The sequence below is a fragment of the Telmatherina bonti genome (genome assembly GCF_933228915.1).
Source record: "Telmatherina bonti genome assembly, chromosome: 11".
NCBI classification, from domain to species: domain Eukaryota; kingdom Metazoa; phylum Chordata; class Actinopteri; order Atheriniformes; family Telmatherinidae; genus Telmatherina; species Telmatherina bonti.
In genome coordinates this window covers 27,890,543-27,909,982 of record NC_136629.1, presented here as the reverse complement: position 1 = coordinate 27,909,982, position 19,440 = coordinate 27,890,543, and the positions used below count along the sequence as shown (strand labels likewise).

Genomic DNA, 19,440 nt, shown 5'->3' with positions numbered 1-19,440 from the left:
AGGGAGGGGAATTGAAAAACTAGTTTGCATTCATCTGAGGCTTTTCCTGATGATACCCCAAGGTCAGAAGTGGAGTCTCGTAAGATTCTGCAGCACTGAAGTGATGTGGACACACAGATGTGATTTCTGATTTAGTCTAATAGAAAATATTCATACATGGAAAAAAGTTGTTTAATGCTTCACATAGAGGCCACGTAAATATGAGCTGCTTACTGCATGACAACCTTTATGCCTCAAATTTTAACATTTTTTTTCTGTTTTGTTTTTGTTTGTTTTTAGCCTCTTCAGTATTTCCTCTATGCACTTGTCTCTGTACTATTTTTATATAGCATACACCCAGACTGCACCATACATTATTTTTTATATAAGTTATAAAAGGTAAACTAATTTGGGAAATTGTTAAAATCATAATTGTGTTCTTCTAAAAGAAAGATATATTCTCTTAGTTGTTTTTATGTTGGACTTCAGCTACTTAATGTTGCAGCTTCGCTAGATTTTATTGCATTTTGCACTTGTATCATTTGGATACTGTTTTATCAGTGCAGTTCACAATATGTGCAAGACGTGGTTTGGTACTGACTTGATGAAATAAACACAGCAAACCAAACACTCTCTTGTTAAACACTGATAAAACCATGTTTGGTTGGGTTAATATTCCTTCAAAAACTGCAGATTTATTTCAACTGTGTCTTCACATATATTAATATATATATATTAATATAGATATATATATATATATATACATATATATATATATATATATATATATATATATATATATATATATATATATATATATATATATATATGTGTGTATATATATATATATATATATATATATATATATATATATGTGTGTATATATATATATATATATATATATATATATATGTGTATGTGTATATATATATATATATATATATATATATATATATATATATATATATATATATATGTGTGTATATATATATATATATATATATATATATGTGTGTATATATATATATATATATATATATATATATATATATGTGTATGTGTATATATATATATATATATATATATATATATATATATATATATATATATATATATATATATATATATATATATACATACATACATATACATACATATACATACATACATACATACATACATACATACATACACATACATACATACAAACATATACATACATACATATATATATATATATATATATATATATATATATATATATATATATATTCTTAATTTGTAAAATAACTAAAATAACAGTTAAACACATTTAGAAGACAGGAATAAAAAAAAATGTGATTGGAATAAAAAGGACAAAGTTTCAAAGTTTAGACCACAAATACATCCATTTTAATTTGAGAAAATACAAAAAGAAACCATGTACAATCTATGTACAAACCTTTTGTACAAGACAGTATATTTATCAGCAGATTATGTTTGACAGAGTCAGGTAGATCAACTCAGCACCATCAAATAATCCAGTTTTCCATCATATCTAGAACTCATCCAAACTAATTAGAATGCTATGTCAAACTCCTGTATGCTGCAATGACGCCATGCCAACAAATCTTATCTGTGATACGCTAGAGCAATATCCTGAAATCTTCCTGAACTGATAGGCAACCAAAAAAAAAAAAAAAAGAAACTTTTCTTCAACAAAATTGCTGAATGCAATTTTAATGTATTTATTAAGACTTAAGACCCACCTCCAAATATTATATCTAGTACAATTCCCAGCAAATACTTAATTAAATCCATCCTTTACTGCAAAAATAACGCAACAGTGACATGTGACGCGTCATATTTGATTTGTTCGGTGGAAAAAAACTTATGATGTTACAGGCATGAGCCTCTATGTGCATCTTTCAGTCATCCATATCTCACTGCACTACATGACACAGGCAGATAACCTGTAACCGAGCACACAGCAGAGACAAAGTGTGGCTGATGACTGTTGCTCGTATTTATGCTCCTCAGCAATCCCTCTGGCCTCCTGAATGCCACTTGTCGCTTTAGTGGGACTTAGTATGGGCCCTCCTCTTGACCTTCTTGCACTGCCTGGCACTATACTGGCATGGAGGCATTGATGGCTTGGATGTTCTCCATGTCAGTACAAGACACTGTTCTCACAGTGGAAAACACTTGGACTTGGCTCCCCGTGAAGCGAGTCCGTGTCCCTGAATGACTGAAGGATGCTTGCTCAACTAAATGCTTCATGGCACTTCAAAAACACTCTAAAAACTTTAGAGGTGTACAATGCAAAGACCTAAACCTAACAGACATTTGAAAAAGGTGTAGGAAGGAGAGACATCTCAAGCCGGTGTTGTGAATAATGCCAGCCTGAATGACTTGCACGACGAGGGATCAGGTAGAAAAAGCTGTCATCAAGTATAATGACAGTAAATGGTGCATTACTTTGTGTGTTGCCAGTTTGCAGCATGTACTTTTCTATTTCTCAGCAGTTCTATGTTTAAGTGCCTTATAATTAGTCTGTAAACAAATAAGAAACATTTGTGACAGTTTGTGGTAGATGATGACAAGCTGACAAAATGGAATGTAAACCCTGTAATAACAGACAGTAGTCAACACAGGAAAACCATGGATGTTCTCTCTTTAGATAACAATTGCTGAATTGGTGCTACCTTCCATCTTAGCAACGGCTGCAAAACCAGATCTGACTTTTCCTTGAGTCACATACAGTACTTAAATAGTCTAGGCATTCCTACAAGAGTCCAAGATCTTTAAATTTTGAGATACATATTTTTCTTCTCTTTTTTTTTCAACATAACAATCAGTTTGTCGATTCTGTTTATATTGAGTCAGCATCATTTTGAAGTATTAATAATTCCGTATTGTTCAGGCTAGCAAGTATGCCACTGACAACCCAATTGTACAAACATTTTACTCACATATTTTCTGAAAAGAAATCTATTTTGCTACAATGTGTGACAGAGATGTAATCACAGTTCAAAAAGTTCACTTCAGGACAATGTGTATGAAGCTTCAGTATAGTTGCACCACACCCAATAGACGGACATTGAAGCTTAGATCATTTTGTTTGAGAAAGAAATGTGGTCAGTATAATGGGTTGAATTTACACCAACATATTTAGCACAATACCATTTTTATTTTTCCATATTCCAAAATGTTTTTTTTTTTTTGGTTGTTTTTTCTTTTTTTTTTCTTTAAGAGTGACTTTACCATTACAGCCTAGAAGAAGATCTCTGCATTAAACCGCCAGTGTGTCCATGTCATATTAAAAATTTTTTTTTCCTTCTTTTTTTTCATGGAAAACATTAGCACACTGCGCTGCGGTGCATACGCACACTTTTCCTCCACTCCAGGGACCTAATTTAGGTCAAACACATCTAATGAAGGTCATTCAGTTCTGGCCTGCACACAGTGGGAGCATCTTCATATTCTTCAAGTCATTATTAGCGCTCGGATTTGCTATCCTGTTAAATATAACATCTACCCCCAACACATAATTTCTCTACAACTACCCTTCCATATGGATGTTCTCAGCTAGGGACGCTTAGTAGCATACACATTATTTAGTAGAGACTGTATCTGTGCAACTAAAGGAGGCTTCAGACGAGCCCAAATTCATTTCTACCAACACTCAGAGCCGAGCTGCCAGGCTGAAGACGGCGGTTTCTCCATGCAGGCTGAGCTTTATTAACTCCAGAGTGATGTAGCTTGTTAAAGGGGACCAGGGGATAGAAAAATAACTATTTGCTTTGATATAATGTGAAATAAATAGTGATTTATTAAACTAAAATTATTTTGAAATGTTGCTTAATTAAAGATATTGATTTTATTTTTTAAATCTCTTAAAGTACTTCCTTCCTGGTTCTTGACTAGAAAAATAAGTACAAATAGAATATGTTCATGGTTATAAAATAATGTTCAAATGTAGAAATCCAACTACACATTTATATGAAGTTTACTCATCCCCCATCAGAGCTAGATTTGGATCTACAGGTGCATGTGCAAACTACACTCTCATGTTGCACACAGGCTAGCATAAAGAACACAAATACGTCTTTAGTGTCCTTAATAGCAGCCTGTGGCCTTGTTGCATTACCACCAACTATGCTTGAGCATTTCCCCGAGTCAGAGGATCGAACACAGCAGCTTAACTCCTGAGAGTTTTGAGGCGTGTGACATCTGGGGTTGGCAACAGAGAACATCCAAGCTCTTTACTGCCTCTGTGCCAACCCTGTGCCAGGCAGTTGCTCCGATCAAAGGAGGACCCATTTATGCCCACTTTGCGCAATATGTGGCATTCTCTTCCTCAGACATGAACTTAATGTTTAACACAAAACATTCAGAAAATATAGCACTCTTCTTCGTGATCCCGATTCTGCCACAGATTTCACAGCAATGAGTTCAGGGCGCGCACACAGCTGCTGCTTTGTGTTAGATCTGCTCAGTCATAGTTGGGGATTTTGTCTCAGTTTTAATGCAACTTATTTGTTAGTAGATCCAAATCATTCAGACAGTATTACTACTTGTTTTGACCTTGACTTTTGTTCTAGAGCTAATATCCAACATGCTGCACGCTCCAAGCTGCACCATGGCATACAAATCAATGAAGTAGGGTGGGTGACAGTGAAAAGCGCAACACTAGAGGAACAAGTGGCTGCAATGCACACACTTAACACAGAGCGTGTACTGAAACACTCCTGAATGTAGGAAGGCCTGGAATGGTCGTTTTTCCATCCTTCCCATGCATTCAGGCTAATAAACCACACCATGTGTGTTTTAAATGGCTCGCAGGCACATATCATGTGAGCTTGAAACTGAGTCATAGCCTTAGTATCTGCAGAAAAAAAGTGTGTTGTTTCAACCAGCATACACCCACATTGCACCACTCTCTGGGATTTAGATTACAGCTTGCAATGTGGTTTTATTCTGCAGGCCTGGAATGCTCTCACTCAACTTGCAGAATCAAGGTGAAGTAGCAAATCTTAAGCAATGGCATGATGGATAACAAACCAAGAACAAGATTAGTATGCCTCCGAAGTCAAGCAGCCCTTCCTTCCTTCTCTTCTTCTTCCAGCCGACTGTCACCTCATCAAAACCTTTTATTGGAGGATTGATGTTTCCAGTTGTTCTGTCAAAAGAAACTTATTCAGTTTTAGTGCAAATAGAACAGAAGCAGACAGGAGATATGATGCTGATGAACCCAGCTGGTTAGATGCGTCACATCTGGGGGAATCTTTGGGAGATGATATGATCTGTTTTTCTCGCTGCAACCCTCGTCCTCCAGTAATTAGTCACCTTATCCACGGAGTCTGGTCACATGAAGAGGTGAACTATTGCAAAGAATAACAGGAAATACTTTTTTTTTTCTTGTCAACTCTTAAAATAATTCCAAAAAGTGCTAGAGGGGTGGGGCTGTACAATCCTTATTTGATTGTCATTATGTACATCTCTATGGATACATTAATAAATTAAACAATGTCCAAAGCATGGAAGTAACATTAAAGGTATACACATAGGAGGTCCCTTCCAGTCTGGGTTTCCATCCAACCCTTGATTAGAAGAATGAGTGAAGAGAAATGAGAGTCTTCAACACCCTTGTGTCATAATTATCACCACTTCACCACTGGTGATCTCTAACCATCTCTTTAGAAAGAGCATACAGATGTCTGGTGAGTCAGCAAGTGAAGACGGTGTTCAGCATTCATCTTCAACTTCTCTGATTGGTGGAATCAGGCTACTAGTGGATTTGTATTGGTTGACTTGGTTGGCCATGTGAGTGCTCATGGGCTTGATCTGAATGTTCCTGGGGTAGGCATTTTCTGGTTCATCTGTAAACCATTTCTTTTCTGAAGAGGGAACAAGGCAAGACAGGAAGAAAACAACAAGTTAGTTTGTCAAAGAATGAAACATGGTGTCATTCACAACCGTACTGCCTCAGTTTAAGTGAGACTGATATTTGCATGGCTTTTTAATGATCAGCATCAAACTGTGAGGTCCACTTTTATGTTTGGGTCCTGAAACGTTTAAGCTGGTAGCCAATTTTATTTTTTGGAATAGCAGCATTGCATACTTCACATACAACTTTGTAAGTACATGTTTAGGAGCAGTGGGAGAAAAAAATGTTTCACATAAAAATCAGGATTTCTGTTATAGCCTACAATTTTTAAATTTATTCTTTTTGGCCAAAAATCTTTTAAATTTTAAATATTTAAATATTTTTATACCAGATGGAGAGGAAGTTACCCTTTTTCTCCAGCAGAGGGCAAAATGTTTCTCTTCAATTGTCTATTAGTAACATGACGTTATATCAGTTTTGGAAAACACTTAAACAGAAGACGGAGAATGGCGGACAACCTCCAAAAATGTGTAGAGATACATCCTCCACCAACACATTTTGGATATTTTGATGTGAAGAGAAAAGCAGAGCTGGATGTGTCGAAAGCTATTTTTCATCTGTGTAATGTACAAGTTGCGTACTGCGATAACACAACTTACGTCACTGCCCACCAGCAGGACACCATCCTGGTGTTATTTAGAATGGACCATCCACCAGGTAAATGTAGAGGTAACTGCCAAACATAGTGCAGCAGCAAGCTCAAACCAGCACCTTTATATGCAGTCTAAGCTTTTGAAACAAGAGTGTACGTTAAAATAGCTGGTTCAAATATATTATATCCAGTGAATTTTTTATTTGGAAAATCTGGCTCGTAATATAGTCTGTAAACTTGGTCATCATGCAAAAATTGGCAATACTTAGGAATCGCATTTTAAATTGAATCGGCATCAAAAAAATCATGGGAAAAGCATTTCATCCCATCCATGGTGTTTAGAATATGAGATTCTTTTTATGTTGTGTTGAATAATTTTCCTTTATAGTGTGAAAGAAATACTCACTGAAATCATACAGGGTCAGAGTATGTTTTAGCTTTATGTACAGATTTTGAGACATCCATTTCAGAGATTTCTGCTTTCTAAACAAAATACACTCCAGACTAGAATTGACATTTTTGCGTGTGGTGCACAATGCATGTATTTTACATGGTTTTCTCATAGCTTTAGCCTTTATACTTAGAGAAGCACAGAAAGCTGTAATTATCAAGATTTACATAAAGTTTAATCATTTAGTTCATTTGTTTATTTAGCATTATTCTTCCTTTTTATTATACTTTAAAACTTGACTTTATAAATATTTATTTTAGTTGTTCATCTTATGTCTTATGTTTGAATCAGTTTTCAACGTTTTACATTTGTACCATTGCTAATGGTTTTAATAACATATAACTTACAGATATGTTCACTAATGTCTAAATCTGATCATTTAGGACAAAAAAGCAGATATAGAATCATTTGTAACAATCTAAACACTGAGACTTGAGTTGAAATCCTGTCCAGATTTTAACCAGAGCTGCAAGACTCCATCTGCTCCCATCTGCCCTCTGCAATACTGGAATTTATAGTAACCACTTCGTGCAAGCTATTAATAGCTAACAATTATTTTGCAATTAGAATAACCCACAGGAGTTATTTTCATTATTCTGGTCCTTCCAACAAAAGACATTTTAGATTTTTAAATCACTGCTATGCATATTGGCCGTTTTTTTTTTACTGCCTTGTGACATCAGTCCTGAAGCTGTGTCTCTTTTTAAAGATGAGAAAGGAGCAGACACGGCACAGGAAAGCAAACATACTGAGCTAACAAGGAGTTATGGATGAACTTCCATGTCATCTGGCAGCATGGCGGGGACTTTGCTCCCCCTTGGACATAGGAACAGATATATATACTCAATAGGTTGCTATGACCATGCTTGGGGTCATAAAGATGGGTGGTAATAAATTAATTTCCCTTTGTTAGTCATTGATATGGGATAAATAAATATATATTTAACTGCTCATTGATTGCAGTTCTTTACATGGTCCTAAAATAAATAAAAAAAAAAAAGAAATGTACCAGTAATATGGGACTGACTTATTTACTAATATCTAACAATTTTTCTTTCTAGTGAGGGTGACGTTATTTTAATATGTTTACACTACAGTTTACACTTCAGTCTAAAACTATTTTCTCCCCAGCAACTGCTTCCCTAGATAAATTTTCCTCCTATTCGTTCTTACATATCTCACAGTATTCCTGCTATCTCACGACATAAACATGTAGGTATGCCATTAAATTTTAAATCCTGATAAAATCTTCAGTATACATACTCACACTAAACATGCACAGAGATTAATTGAGCATGTTATTGCCATCACTAAGGGAGATTTAGTTCCTGGGCTCAACATATGGTCAGCTACCACAGACAAATTAACAACAAGCTGAAATGAAATAGAAAAGAACTTCCTCTGCAATGATGTGTCCAAAGTTACAAGTTTTATTGTAATCTTTCTTCCTCCAGTTGCAGATATGTCTATGCAGTTTGATACAACTGCCCTTTGATGATTGGTAAATTCTGCTTTTTTTTCTCTTTTTGTTTTTGTACCTACAGTTTAAATTGTGAACACTTTCTATGACAGGCAGATAAATGAGGGCTCTGGTTTGGCAGTATTATCTATTATCCAAGTTGGAAAGCAAATTGCACTGGATTTATGTTTCAAGTGAAACATCTAAGGAAATATTTAGCAGAGTGGAGGGGAGAAGAAACAGAATCAGAATCACTCCTAACTAAATATAAGCATAGCCCTTACATAAGTATACTTTGAAAAATAAAAAGTAAACACCTTGTTGTATTGGGAGACTAAGAATTTCATTTTAAAAAAAAAAAAAAAAAAAAAAGGAAAACCCTTTGTCTCATGGTCAAGAATCAGCTGCGTTTCTTTGTCGATGTTTTGTCTACAGATCATCTTGCTTCATATGAATCAGTATGCAACCCAACTTCTGGTACAAACCATGGTCATATCTCAACTTGACTACTGCAATAATTCCTCCAGCAGGTCTCCCAACATGCCGAGTGCAACCTCTACAGATTGTTCCAGAAAACGGTGGCAGCTGGTGGTTGATCAGCTAACAAGGGCGCATGACACTTCGATACTTTTTGACCTCCACTGGCAACCCACGGCTGTTAGCATCAAATTCAAGTAATTCTTGCCTACAGAGTGATTTGAGAATCTCCCCAGGAATGTACACTCAATCATACAGGCTTATTCTCCTGATTTACCACCGCACTCACCTCAGAAATCATAACTGAGACTCCTAAGGCAGTCTAAGTCCAGATTGTTCCTATTTGTGGTTCTGCTATGCTGGAAAAAGCAGCCAATTGCTATATGAGCTGATGCATGCCTGGCTTTCTCCAAAAATCTCTTCCAGAACAGCTCACATCCTTATATGTCTGTACATTCTTTGAATATTACTTGCCATTTGAAATTTAACTTGAATGAAAGTATTAGTTATGTTACTAAAACATAAACATGTCAGTTGAAACCAGACTAGTCATGGAGTGGCTCTACTGCAGTTTGTGGTAAATAATTAACGCAACAGAAACATCTTTTCGACACCTTATCTCCAATGTCCGTTTTTGTATTTTTGTGGTTGCAGAAATCATAGAGATGGATACCTGTAAACCTGCTTCATGGCCTTTTTTTTTTTTTTGTCTTTTTTTTTTTTTTTATCATTCCTGTTATATCAGAAAATCTTTAAATTTAGCAAATACAGCGATCGAGTTCTTGACTTAATCATTTACAATATCCTAAATAATCGAGTTTAAGATTAGGCTCGCACCTAATCGCTGTAAGCTTGACAGCAGGGGAGAAAACTTAAAGAAGGGAAGGTGTCATTTAGGAGAGAATATCTTCATGTTAAAGTGTGCTATGAGAGCCGTGTTTCTGAGGAAGGGAGAAGATGTATGCCAGCTGTCAGAAGTTTGTAAACTCTCTCCCAGCACTTCAGAGGCATCGGCACTGCCATTCAAGATGTCACTTCCTTTTGGGTGAAGTTGTAATATCAAATTTTAACTTTGCTATGTGGAGCAAACCTTGTGTGTGTGGCGCATGCATTCTTGCATGTGTGGAAATTCATTTATGTGTGTGTGTGTGTGTGTGTGTGCGTGAGCAAGCTTATGGCTCTAGGGCTGTGTGTTAGAGCACAGTCATTTGATGTGTGGAACTGCGCCTGAGGTGAAGCAAGATGTCTGCCATCTCTCTCCGGATTCTGCTGTTGATACGGTGAACTTAGGGATGTCGCCTTTAACCATCATAATCAGGTGCACAGGGTTACAAGGAGGGAACTTACAGACTCATATCCCCCCCTTCAATTTAAACTTTAAATTGGTCACACCCCCACTTTCTCAGTGTGACCGATGGCACAGGGCTGGACACACTTTCTTAAAGTTCTGTGAAGAAGTATGCGATTTGGCTGCATCAGGGGGATTTGAATGAGTCTGACCTACATGTGAGCCATGATGTTGGTTTATACGGTTGGAAAACATGTTCCTACTCTGTGCAGGTGCTGGTAAAATAATAACTTATGTACATAAGAGGATAAAGGTGACATCTAACTGTCTGCTACAGTCATCCAGTAGCATTCAATAATAGGAAAGATGTGCAAACACACAGACCTCTCACACAATGCAAACCATCTCAAGTTCAAATAAATCATTAAAAAAAAAAAGGCATGACCAGTATTGGGAAGAGAGAATGTGAAAAAAAAAAAAGAATTTCTCAGCAAAAAAAAAGGAAAAGTCAGATCATCAAGTAAATGCAAAATAAAGAAAAAAATTATAATAACAAAGTGGGGGGAGGGGTTTCGTCTCAACCTCATGCAATGTGGAGATGGGCCTGATCATGGCAGGAGCAGCAGCAGACATTTTGCTTTCCAGATGAAAGCAAATCTTAAACTGAGGCATGGTTTACTTTAAAATCTGAGGAGCATCATTTAAAAAAAAACCAAAAAAAAACAAACTCCCCTCGTCATAACAACATCCGTGGAGGACGTAGTTATGATCAGAACCCCAGGTAAAGGTTGCTAAGTCATGCAGAATCGTTAACTTGCATACCTTGGCCCATTCTATTCATCCTTGTTGCACTTCAAAAAGAGAGGTAAGTAATCTACTGTAAGTGAGTGATATTTACAGTTAACACACAACCGACAAATAACTATCAGCTTACTGTCAAGTTTACAAGTTGCTTCTACACTTTGGGCATAATAATACATCTTAATTTTAAGATGTATTGAGGTCTTATCACTTATTATTATGTTATAGCTTTCGTTGATAATCGTAACAAATCTGCATGCTTTTTGGATGTGTCACGATTTCAGAATCACTTCGGTCTCCCAACTCCTAAATGAATTCAAAGCTTGATGGTATACAAAAAGAAATTCAAAATATTTCACCAAATTTTGAAAAAAAATCTTACAACTCTATGATTTAAAGAACAGAAAATAAGAGCCTGCTCAACATTGACATGCAAAAAAAGCAATTCAAATGCACATGTACAGTAAAATACTAATACAGCTAATGAGGGATGATTTTATGTGTAGCAGCATATAAAAAAGCCGTATTTGTTCTTCCACTAATATTAAACTTCTTAAATCACAGTACGTTACATCCATGATCCAGGCATTGATCATGTGCACATATATCCAACAAACAACAGTAATTTACTCCACAAATACTACAAGTTAGACAGAAAACAGCTAAATATTTAGACAAATACAACAGGTAAACCAAACAACACCCTGAATATGTTATATGGTTGAGTCTCCAACCACAGTGTAAACAAGCTGCTTTGACTTGTACAATGCCAAGAACTTTATATTCATAGAAAGTGAGTCTCTGACTCAGTTCATTGTTTTGCTAATGTCACATTATGGTTGCTGTGATATGAGAGTGGAGACCACATGCAGATGATTATGAAAAGAAAAAAAAGAAAAAAAACAACACCAGGCACAAACCACACAATACACAGTAATCATCATCAGTGCTTGTGTCTTCACAGTTTGTCCACAAACACACACACACACACACACACACACACACACACCTATAGAATACAGGTCAGGTATATAACACTGAGCATGCACACTGAAGCCAACGTGTGAGTGTACGTACTTCTGTTTGTCGCGGGCCTCCCTCGTCTTACTGCTGCGGTTTTGCCGGTTGGAGGGGGGAACGGAGTGTACAGAGGAGCTCTTTTTGCTGGAGGAATGGGAAGAGTGGGAGGAGTGGGATAAGCTTGTCCGCGACTGACCAGCATTGTGATCGAACTGCATCAGGCAGAAGATCAGGTCGGTGGGCACCAGCTCGAACTCATACGGCGGGTTCGTGATGACATATCTAGCCAGAAAACAAAACATTGGAAACGATGAAGCTTTCAGACGTTCATCTCTCTTCTTGTTTCAGCAAATTCTTTGTTTCAAATGGAAGCAAAGGTTGTAAGGATTGTACCGTTTTGTGCACTGGCTTGGCGCATTGAGATGCGCATCTCTCAATCTGTAGATTCCAAAACACAGCATGTTGTATGTCTTCAGTGCTTTACAGAATAAATCTCCGTAGCAACCGCCATCCTGATGGGCAACAGAGCAGAGGCACAGTCACTATGACAGTTAACTGAAGTACTGGAAGTTGTAACAAAACTGGGTGTATTCCGTAAGGTTTTTCCATCTGTTTTGGCTTTGAAGAGAATGCTAAATGTTGGCACCGCAGACTGCAGCAATCAGGTGTGTTTTCACTTCATGCAATAATCCATTCTAAACAAAGACTGGTTGCATATTGAATAATTTGTATAACAATAACAAAAAAAGGTTGGAAGTATGTCAACATGGGGCTTGCTTGGTGTTGTTCATTGTTCTCTTCAAAGTGTTTTCCACCCACAACGGCCTGCTTTATGTGATTTCTGTTATTCACCTTGGATTAAGTACAGCAACGAGCAGAGGCGGCCAGATGTGTGCTGCTGGGTAATGCCAAAACCTGTCATCTCCACTTAAACATCCACTTACCCCCAAGTCAGCAAAAGGCCCATCGTAGAGCGCTAGCTGGGCGACGCGGCACCTGTCTCTGTTGGCCAGAGTCTGTGGTGTGCTGTAGCCTCCTCTAAGAGCATTCTCCTCAGCTAACAGAGCTTCCAGCTCTGGGGTGGCTCCACCTGTGACTAGTGTTCGGATTAGCGTGAGGATGTTATCGTTGAAGTATGTCTGGGGAGGAGACAGTTAGTGTTTCGGTCAGAGGATGTCCTTGAAGGCATAAGGAGGTAGAAGATGCGGATTCTTAATAAAAAATAAATAAATAAAACGACACTGAGTCAGTTAAACTGACTGTGACACTGTCTTTTCATACAGAGATGATAATGTGGAAATTTCCCCAATGGAAAAAAAAAGAAAAAAAAAAGCCATATTGTTTTCGATAGTGTATGTTGTTGTAACCAACTTCTGCTCTGGAGTGGAATATTTTTCTGCACACTGCCTGCTTTGCAATGCCTCTGCTGTGACTCAAACAGGCAAAGTTGCTTCCTGGCAAGTCCGCCTCTGGAAAATTATCCTTCATTCTGATTGGCCAGTTTTTGGAAGTCAGCTTCTTCCCAGTTGGGAAGCACTTTCTTTTTCTTAATTATAAATCACAACTTTGCAAATAAAACTGAACATTTTCTAGTCTTAAAAAGTGATCTGTATTTGGATATGACAGCAGATGGTAGAAGCCTCATGAGTAGAAAACTAACAGCAGGACCGAGAATGATATTAATGGTAAAGACCGACCTTTTGGCTGATGGTTTATACCACTTCATTTTGATATTCAGTTTCTGAGTTGTAAGAAAAAGTGAACACTACTGAGAGTTGTTAAGATGTGTAACTATCAGTAAATGTGTTACAGGTGAAGAATAAATAAGGACAGGACAAAACAAATTCAGGCTTACTTTAAAAAAAAAACAAAAAAAACCTAAACTTTTATGATAGATACGCAAATCCCTTTGGAACGTTACAACTAAAGTCCTAAACCGTTATAAATTATCGTACAATATGTGAAAATTGTTTAATGTACACAAGCAAACGTATAATTTATCTGAAGTGTTGGTCATTTTTACGCCAAGGTTAATAAAAGGGTGTAATTGTTCTCAAACAAAATTTTTTTATATTACATATTATACATTAAAAAGGAACAGATGAACATGAATACAGATCTGTAGAGCAGGTTTAAGCTTGACAGAAAGTCAAAGGGGAAAAAAGTTTGAAAGTGAGTGATCAGAGCAGTCTGACGATGGAGGTTTTGGTTCAAAGGGACTCATTTCTCCAATCTCTGACCTCATTATCTGATTTTGGTTGGGTCTCTCAATTAGCATTTGAGGGTGGAAGAAAGACACACCAAAAAACAAAAAACACACCAACCTTAATAAACTGGGACCTGCTGGTCATGTTAAACTTCACTAATGACTGCAAATCCTGGTTCTTGTTCAACCTGTTATGCATATGATGTACGTACCAGTTCTCATGTTAACGGGTCATCTCAAGTCTTAAATGGCTAACATTGATTTTTTTTTTTTAAAGCAAGACTGATTTTATGTTTTCCGCTTTGGCATTTTAGTGGTGGTGGACTACATTTCATGCTAAAATAAAATCAGATACAACATATTCAAGAATCACAGCTTGTGTTCGTGTTACTACTCCACTGATCTCACTGTAATGATGTCACAACAAAAAATAAACATTTTATCATAAATGTAGGCACTTACTTGTAATCAAATCTTTAAACACCAAAATGGAAACATTTATTTCTATCTGGCCTCATTATTAAACAGAAGTACTTTAGCAAGTATTATTCTTTCCTTTGAAAACACTTAAGATTGCAAAATGTCTGTTTTCCCCTCTAAGGCAACATTTGACTGCATTCTGCGGGTGTCAGGTTTTCTTGTCCTTTAAGCCGATCGCAGCCTGCTTTTTCCTTGTGTGAAGACAGCCGATGTCACTCAGCAGCTGGTCCAGAGTGGCAGCGCCTATCTCTGGGCTACTGACAGGCCTGCAGAGGCTCATGATGAATGAGCAGTGTCCATTAGCTGGCTTCACCTCTGACCAGTGCCAGACTACGGCTGACGCCTGCTTTACTCCCTGCTCAGCTCAGCTCAGCTCTGCATGCCCCTCTAACCTCTCATTCACAGTGAGGACTGCAGGAATTAAGCCATCGCAAAACCAATGGGAAAAAGAAGATAAAAGCCACAGTTGGTCATGAGATTGGGCCAAAAGAATTTATATTAAAGCATCACCCCCCCTATCTCCTCCCTTATCTCATCCCCAGTAAAGTGATGACATTGTCAAAAGATTACAGAGTATGTCTTTGGCCTTCTATAGCCAAGCCTGTGTCATCACTATGATGCCAACCTTCACCACTTCCTTTGTTTTAAGATCTAATAAGGCTCTTGAAAGTCAGATTGATAACACTTAAAATGAGGAGGGATGCCAACACTTTCCCTTTTGATGTCAGTAAAGTTGGCAGGCAGACGTGATCAATGTACAGTGCCATTTCATTTACCAACCTCTCCCTGCTTGAAATGCCAAAACAGCACATCCATTGAAACATATTGCTGCACAACCTAAAAGATTTTTCATCTACTCAGGCTGCAAAGTCTGCAATGTTCACGTTTTCTGCTCTCGTACATCTGAAAGAAACTGTCTTCCAGGGAATCGATGCTGAATTGAAAATCATATAACTATTTATTGCAAAGATAATAATAAGGTAAACCAATGTTGTGCTAGATTTTATCACAGGGAGTTTACTGTCTCTTTAAAAACTCACCGCGCTCATCAGTGAATCGAGCACACTGACAGCAAAGGCAGTGCCGCAGGCAAAGGGCTGAGTGAGGTACAGCTCTGTGTCTGGGTCGTCATCATCATCTTGGTCCAAGAACTGAACGTTTGAGTCGTTCACTGGGAGAAGGGGAGGGAAACAAAGCTGAGTTAGAGAGGGTCTCTGTGAATATGACCGTCTAAACACTTAAACACCAACACACCAGAAAGTTTGGAAATGTTTGTTTTTTTTCCCATTGATCTTTTGTTGTTATTGGAACGATTCGGAAAGATCATGCTAAAGTAAGAGGAAAGTTTCAGGTACAGCAGTACTGACAGAGGGCTGAAGCTTGCAATATAATGTAACAGAAGATGCACATTATATATGATACTTTGGAAGTTTTACAACTGCACTCATTTTTATTACAAGATTAAACAGAAACGTTATTTATTATCCAAACAATTGACATGATTTTCATTGATTAACATACTATTAAAACAATGACCCAATAAAGCAAAGATCAAATAAATATCTTGTGTATAATTTGCTTATTTTTTTGTACATGTGGAATATAATTGTTTGGAAAGTAAAAATAAATAAATGAATAAAATAAATAAATAAAATATGTTTTTGGTTTAATCCTTAAATCCTTAGAAGTGCTATAAATAACATGCAGGTGCATTTCACACAACTTTATGATAACAATATTTGGAGCATATTATGCACACACAGTAATAACCATTGTAGAAATCCCCAGCTTGAACTCTTCCTCAGGCTCTATTTTTTCCACTGCATACAAAAATTACATTTGTTCCCTCTCCACTGCAACAAACACAAATAAATCCATTAAAAGTCAAAAGACTGTGATCAGGGATAGTATACAAATATTCTTGCTGACTTGAAATAAGCAGTAAATATTGAGACTTCTACAATGGCTATTGTCTTACATGAGAAAATCATGCATTTGTAAAGTCATGCTGATTCCCAGAGTTTTCTTTGATTGATGTGTTTGTCACATCATCACCTTAAGAGGAATAAAACCAAACATATTTACCTGCACCCTGTAAGTCAAATTAAAGACAGGTAATAACACACTTTCTCAAAACAGGGGTTAATAATCAGTTGGATAGACTACGCAACTCAATGTGAATGAATTTGATCAAATATAGAAAGCAAAACCACCAACGCCTTCCTATACAGTTTTCCTTTCCGGGCTGACTTCTATCAACAGTGGCCAGTAGGAAATCTGAGCCATGTAACTTGAAAAAGAAGCAGCATAAAAACTCTGTCTGACTTATTAATATCTGCACTTCACAGATATGTTATTTGAGAGGAAAATAGAAACTGGAAAATGAATTTTATAAAAGAAACGGCCTAAAAGATGTATTGATTTTTTGTTCTTTTTGTTTGTTTTGTTTTTGAAATCTGACTTCATCTCTGGCTTCCTGTGAGCTGTAGAACACAAATGTCAGTCAAGGAGACAAGAGGCTGATGCAAACAGGCCTCGGCTAAAGGAGTGAAGGGTGGGATGGGGGAAGAGGGTGAGTTGGCTGAGTGCACGAGTGTGTTTGGAGGAGAAAAAGGGGGGGAGGTGAGTGGCCGAGGGGGGTGTTGCTATGAAAACAGCCACAAGGACAGACTGAGCGTGATCAAAGGCCCAGCGATGCTCTGAATACGCCAAAAAAGAGGAAAAATACAACAAAAACAGAGAAAAAATCATTTTTTAAAAAAGGGTCAAAACAAGACCGTCAATTTCAACCAGAACGAAGAAAAAAAAAATGTGTTCAAAGTGAAGCCATGGGAGCAGCAAGGGCCTTGACTGCAGCCAGATAAATCAAGACAAGCTGATGAGCAGCAGAGCAGTGGAGTGGGGGGGGGTGGACCGACGGCAGTGGAGGACAAAAGCTCAGCTTACCCAGCTCTGTTATCATTTGTATGTTGGTTCCACTTTTTTTTTCCTGACTGAGTGAAACCAGTGGCAGTAGTTTGCCAGGTTTAGCTAATGGTGATGAGACAGTGCAAAGAGGGGGAGAAACGGTGTCATTATTGAAAACAGTTTCAAAGGCATTTCGCTGTCTCAGAATACTCATGTCAAGTCCAAAATTACTCTAAAACGTTCATGGTTGTCCGGAGTATAAAAGTAAAGCACTCCGGATTAAAGGGCACAGTGGATAGAAAGCCCGAGCTGTCACGGCGCTAAACTACAACAACAATATATCGCATCCATGGTAACACATTGCATGAGATAAACAAGGTCTTATCCATAAACACACCTACTTCGCACGCCATGCAAACAAAATCGATCATGCAACTCAAATGAGGCATGTTTTTATGTTTGAACTTGGCTTTAATCTGCCCCTGGCACTGTAACCTGAACATATGACAATGTAATTACAGTGTATGATTACAGTGTGACTGGCAGCCACTCTCTTCTTTGCATGCTCTTGCTCCTTCCTTTCCTGAGGGAGAATGTTATCACATCTCATGTTGCTGCTGCTGTGAAATCTGCTAGCAGAGAGTATGCACAGGCGCAACACTGGAAGCTGCGAGCATTTAATGCCGGGACAATGGCTCCAGAACGGACTATCTGGTTTTGACGATTATATATGTGGTCAGCAGTGTAATGAGAGAACCTCCATTCAGGTAATGGCTGGCCCTGGTACAAGTAACATTAGGTAGCTCCTTTTTCTTTCTGGCCTTTTCTTAGCTGGCCTCATGCTCCATTGCTCCCTAATTGGGTCAGGGGAGACAGAGTAGCTGGTCTCTGGTGCTTCAGAAGGCCCCACAGAGATCTGAAAGTTTCATGAGTCCCCATCACCAGAGGGAATACAACCACTGGCATTGTTATTAATAAATGGACCCATTTTGCAACCAAGGCACTTTTTTTTTTAAACCCACTACCTTTTCTCCCTCTCTCACTCTCTCCATCGGGCCGAGTTTCTCTCATCCATTAGTGGATAAATTGCAGGAGATGTTGCTTTTGTCCTAAAAGTGCCTGTCTTACATCTTCCAGTTGAGTCATCATTTGACAACAACTGGGCAGATCCAATAAAGCAGATATGGACTTGAGTTAGGCAGAGCTACCAAGACCATGAGAGTCAACAAAAATTCCACACCACGCATTCCTCAGTCTGTCTGGCGTTGAATGAGTTGGAACTTTTGGCAGCAGAATGGGGTCTTGGATTGTCAGTTCTGTGTCTAGGTCTGGAAATGAGTTATGAATGGATCTGAGGTTACTGGGTATGAAATGCAAGGCTTTCACTGAACGTGAATCTGACAGTTTTACCTAGTTCTGTGATGATGGGGATGTTGGATCCGGTGGTGACGGAAGCCTGCCGAACAAAGCCATGCACTGGACTGCTGTCTGGAGATGACCTGTCCATTCCAGGAGGCGTGAAACCTAAAAACAGGAAACATACATGCAGTTGACAGAATGCATCAGTAAATTAGTAGGAAAAAAAAAAAAACACCACACATACACATTATAATGCTTTGCTTTGGCACGTCTGATATATATATATATATATATATATATATATATATATATATATATATATATATATATATATATATATATATATATATTTGTGTGTGTGTGCGTGTGTAATTATTTATTCATTTATTTTTATGTAAATATTAATGAAAGCATTTAAAACTAATTTATTACAAGGGATAAATTTCAGTAAGTCAGTAAAAATATGAATACCACACATCGCACTAAACTCCA

General features: G+C 37.5%; 1 protein-coding gene across 6 annotated transcripts in view; it reads right to left on the bottom strand.

Moving 5' to 3' along the window:
- Window positions 1-1,565: 1,565 nt before the first annotated feature.
- The window catches only part of LOC306762630 (calcium-activated potassium channel subunit alpha-1a), a 147,345-nt gene continuing 129,470 nt past the window's right edge, over window positions 1,566-19,440 (bottom strand). For 2 of the 6 annotated variants that reach the window (XM_079249187.1, XM_079249186.1), the window contains exons 23-29: window positions 19,000-19,113; window positions 15,723-15,853; window positions 12,941-13,135; window positions 12,390-12,508; window positions 12,054-12,278; window positions 10,998-11,026; window positions 1,566-5,858 (exon numbers count right to left, since the gene is read on the bottom strand). In XM_079249187.1, the coding sequence (XP_079105313.1) occupies window positions 5,707-5,858; window positions 10,998-11,026; window positions 12,054-12,278; window positions 12,390-12,508; window positions 12,941-13,135; window positions 15,723-15,853; window positions 19,000-19,113 (965 nt within the window). In that variant the 3' untranslated portion in view covers window positions 1,566-5,706. Of the gene's footprint in view, window positions 5,859-10,997; window positions 11,027-12,053; window positions 12,279-12,389; window positions 12,509-12,940; window positions 13,136-15,722; window positions 15,854-17,628; window positions 17,713-18,999; window positions 19,114-19,440 lie in introns of all 6 variants that reach the window. The other 4 variants (XM_079249190.1, XM_079249189.1, XM_079249185.1 and 1 more) reach the window with 3 other exon arrangements.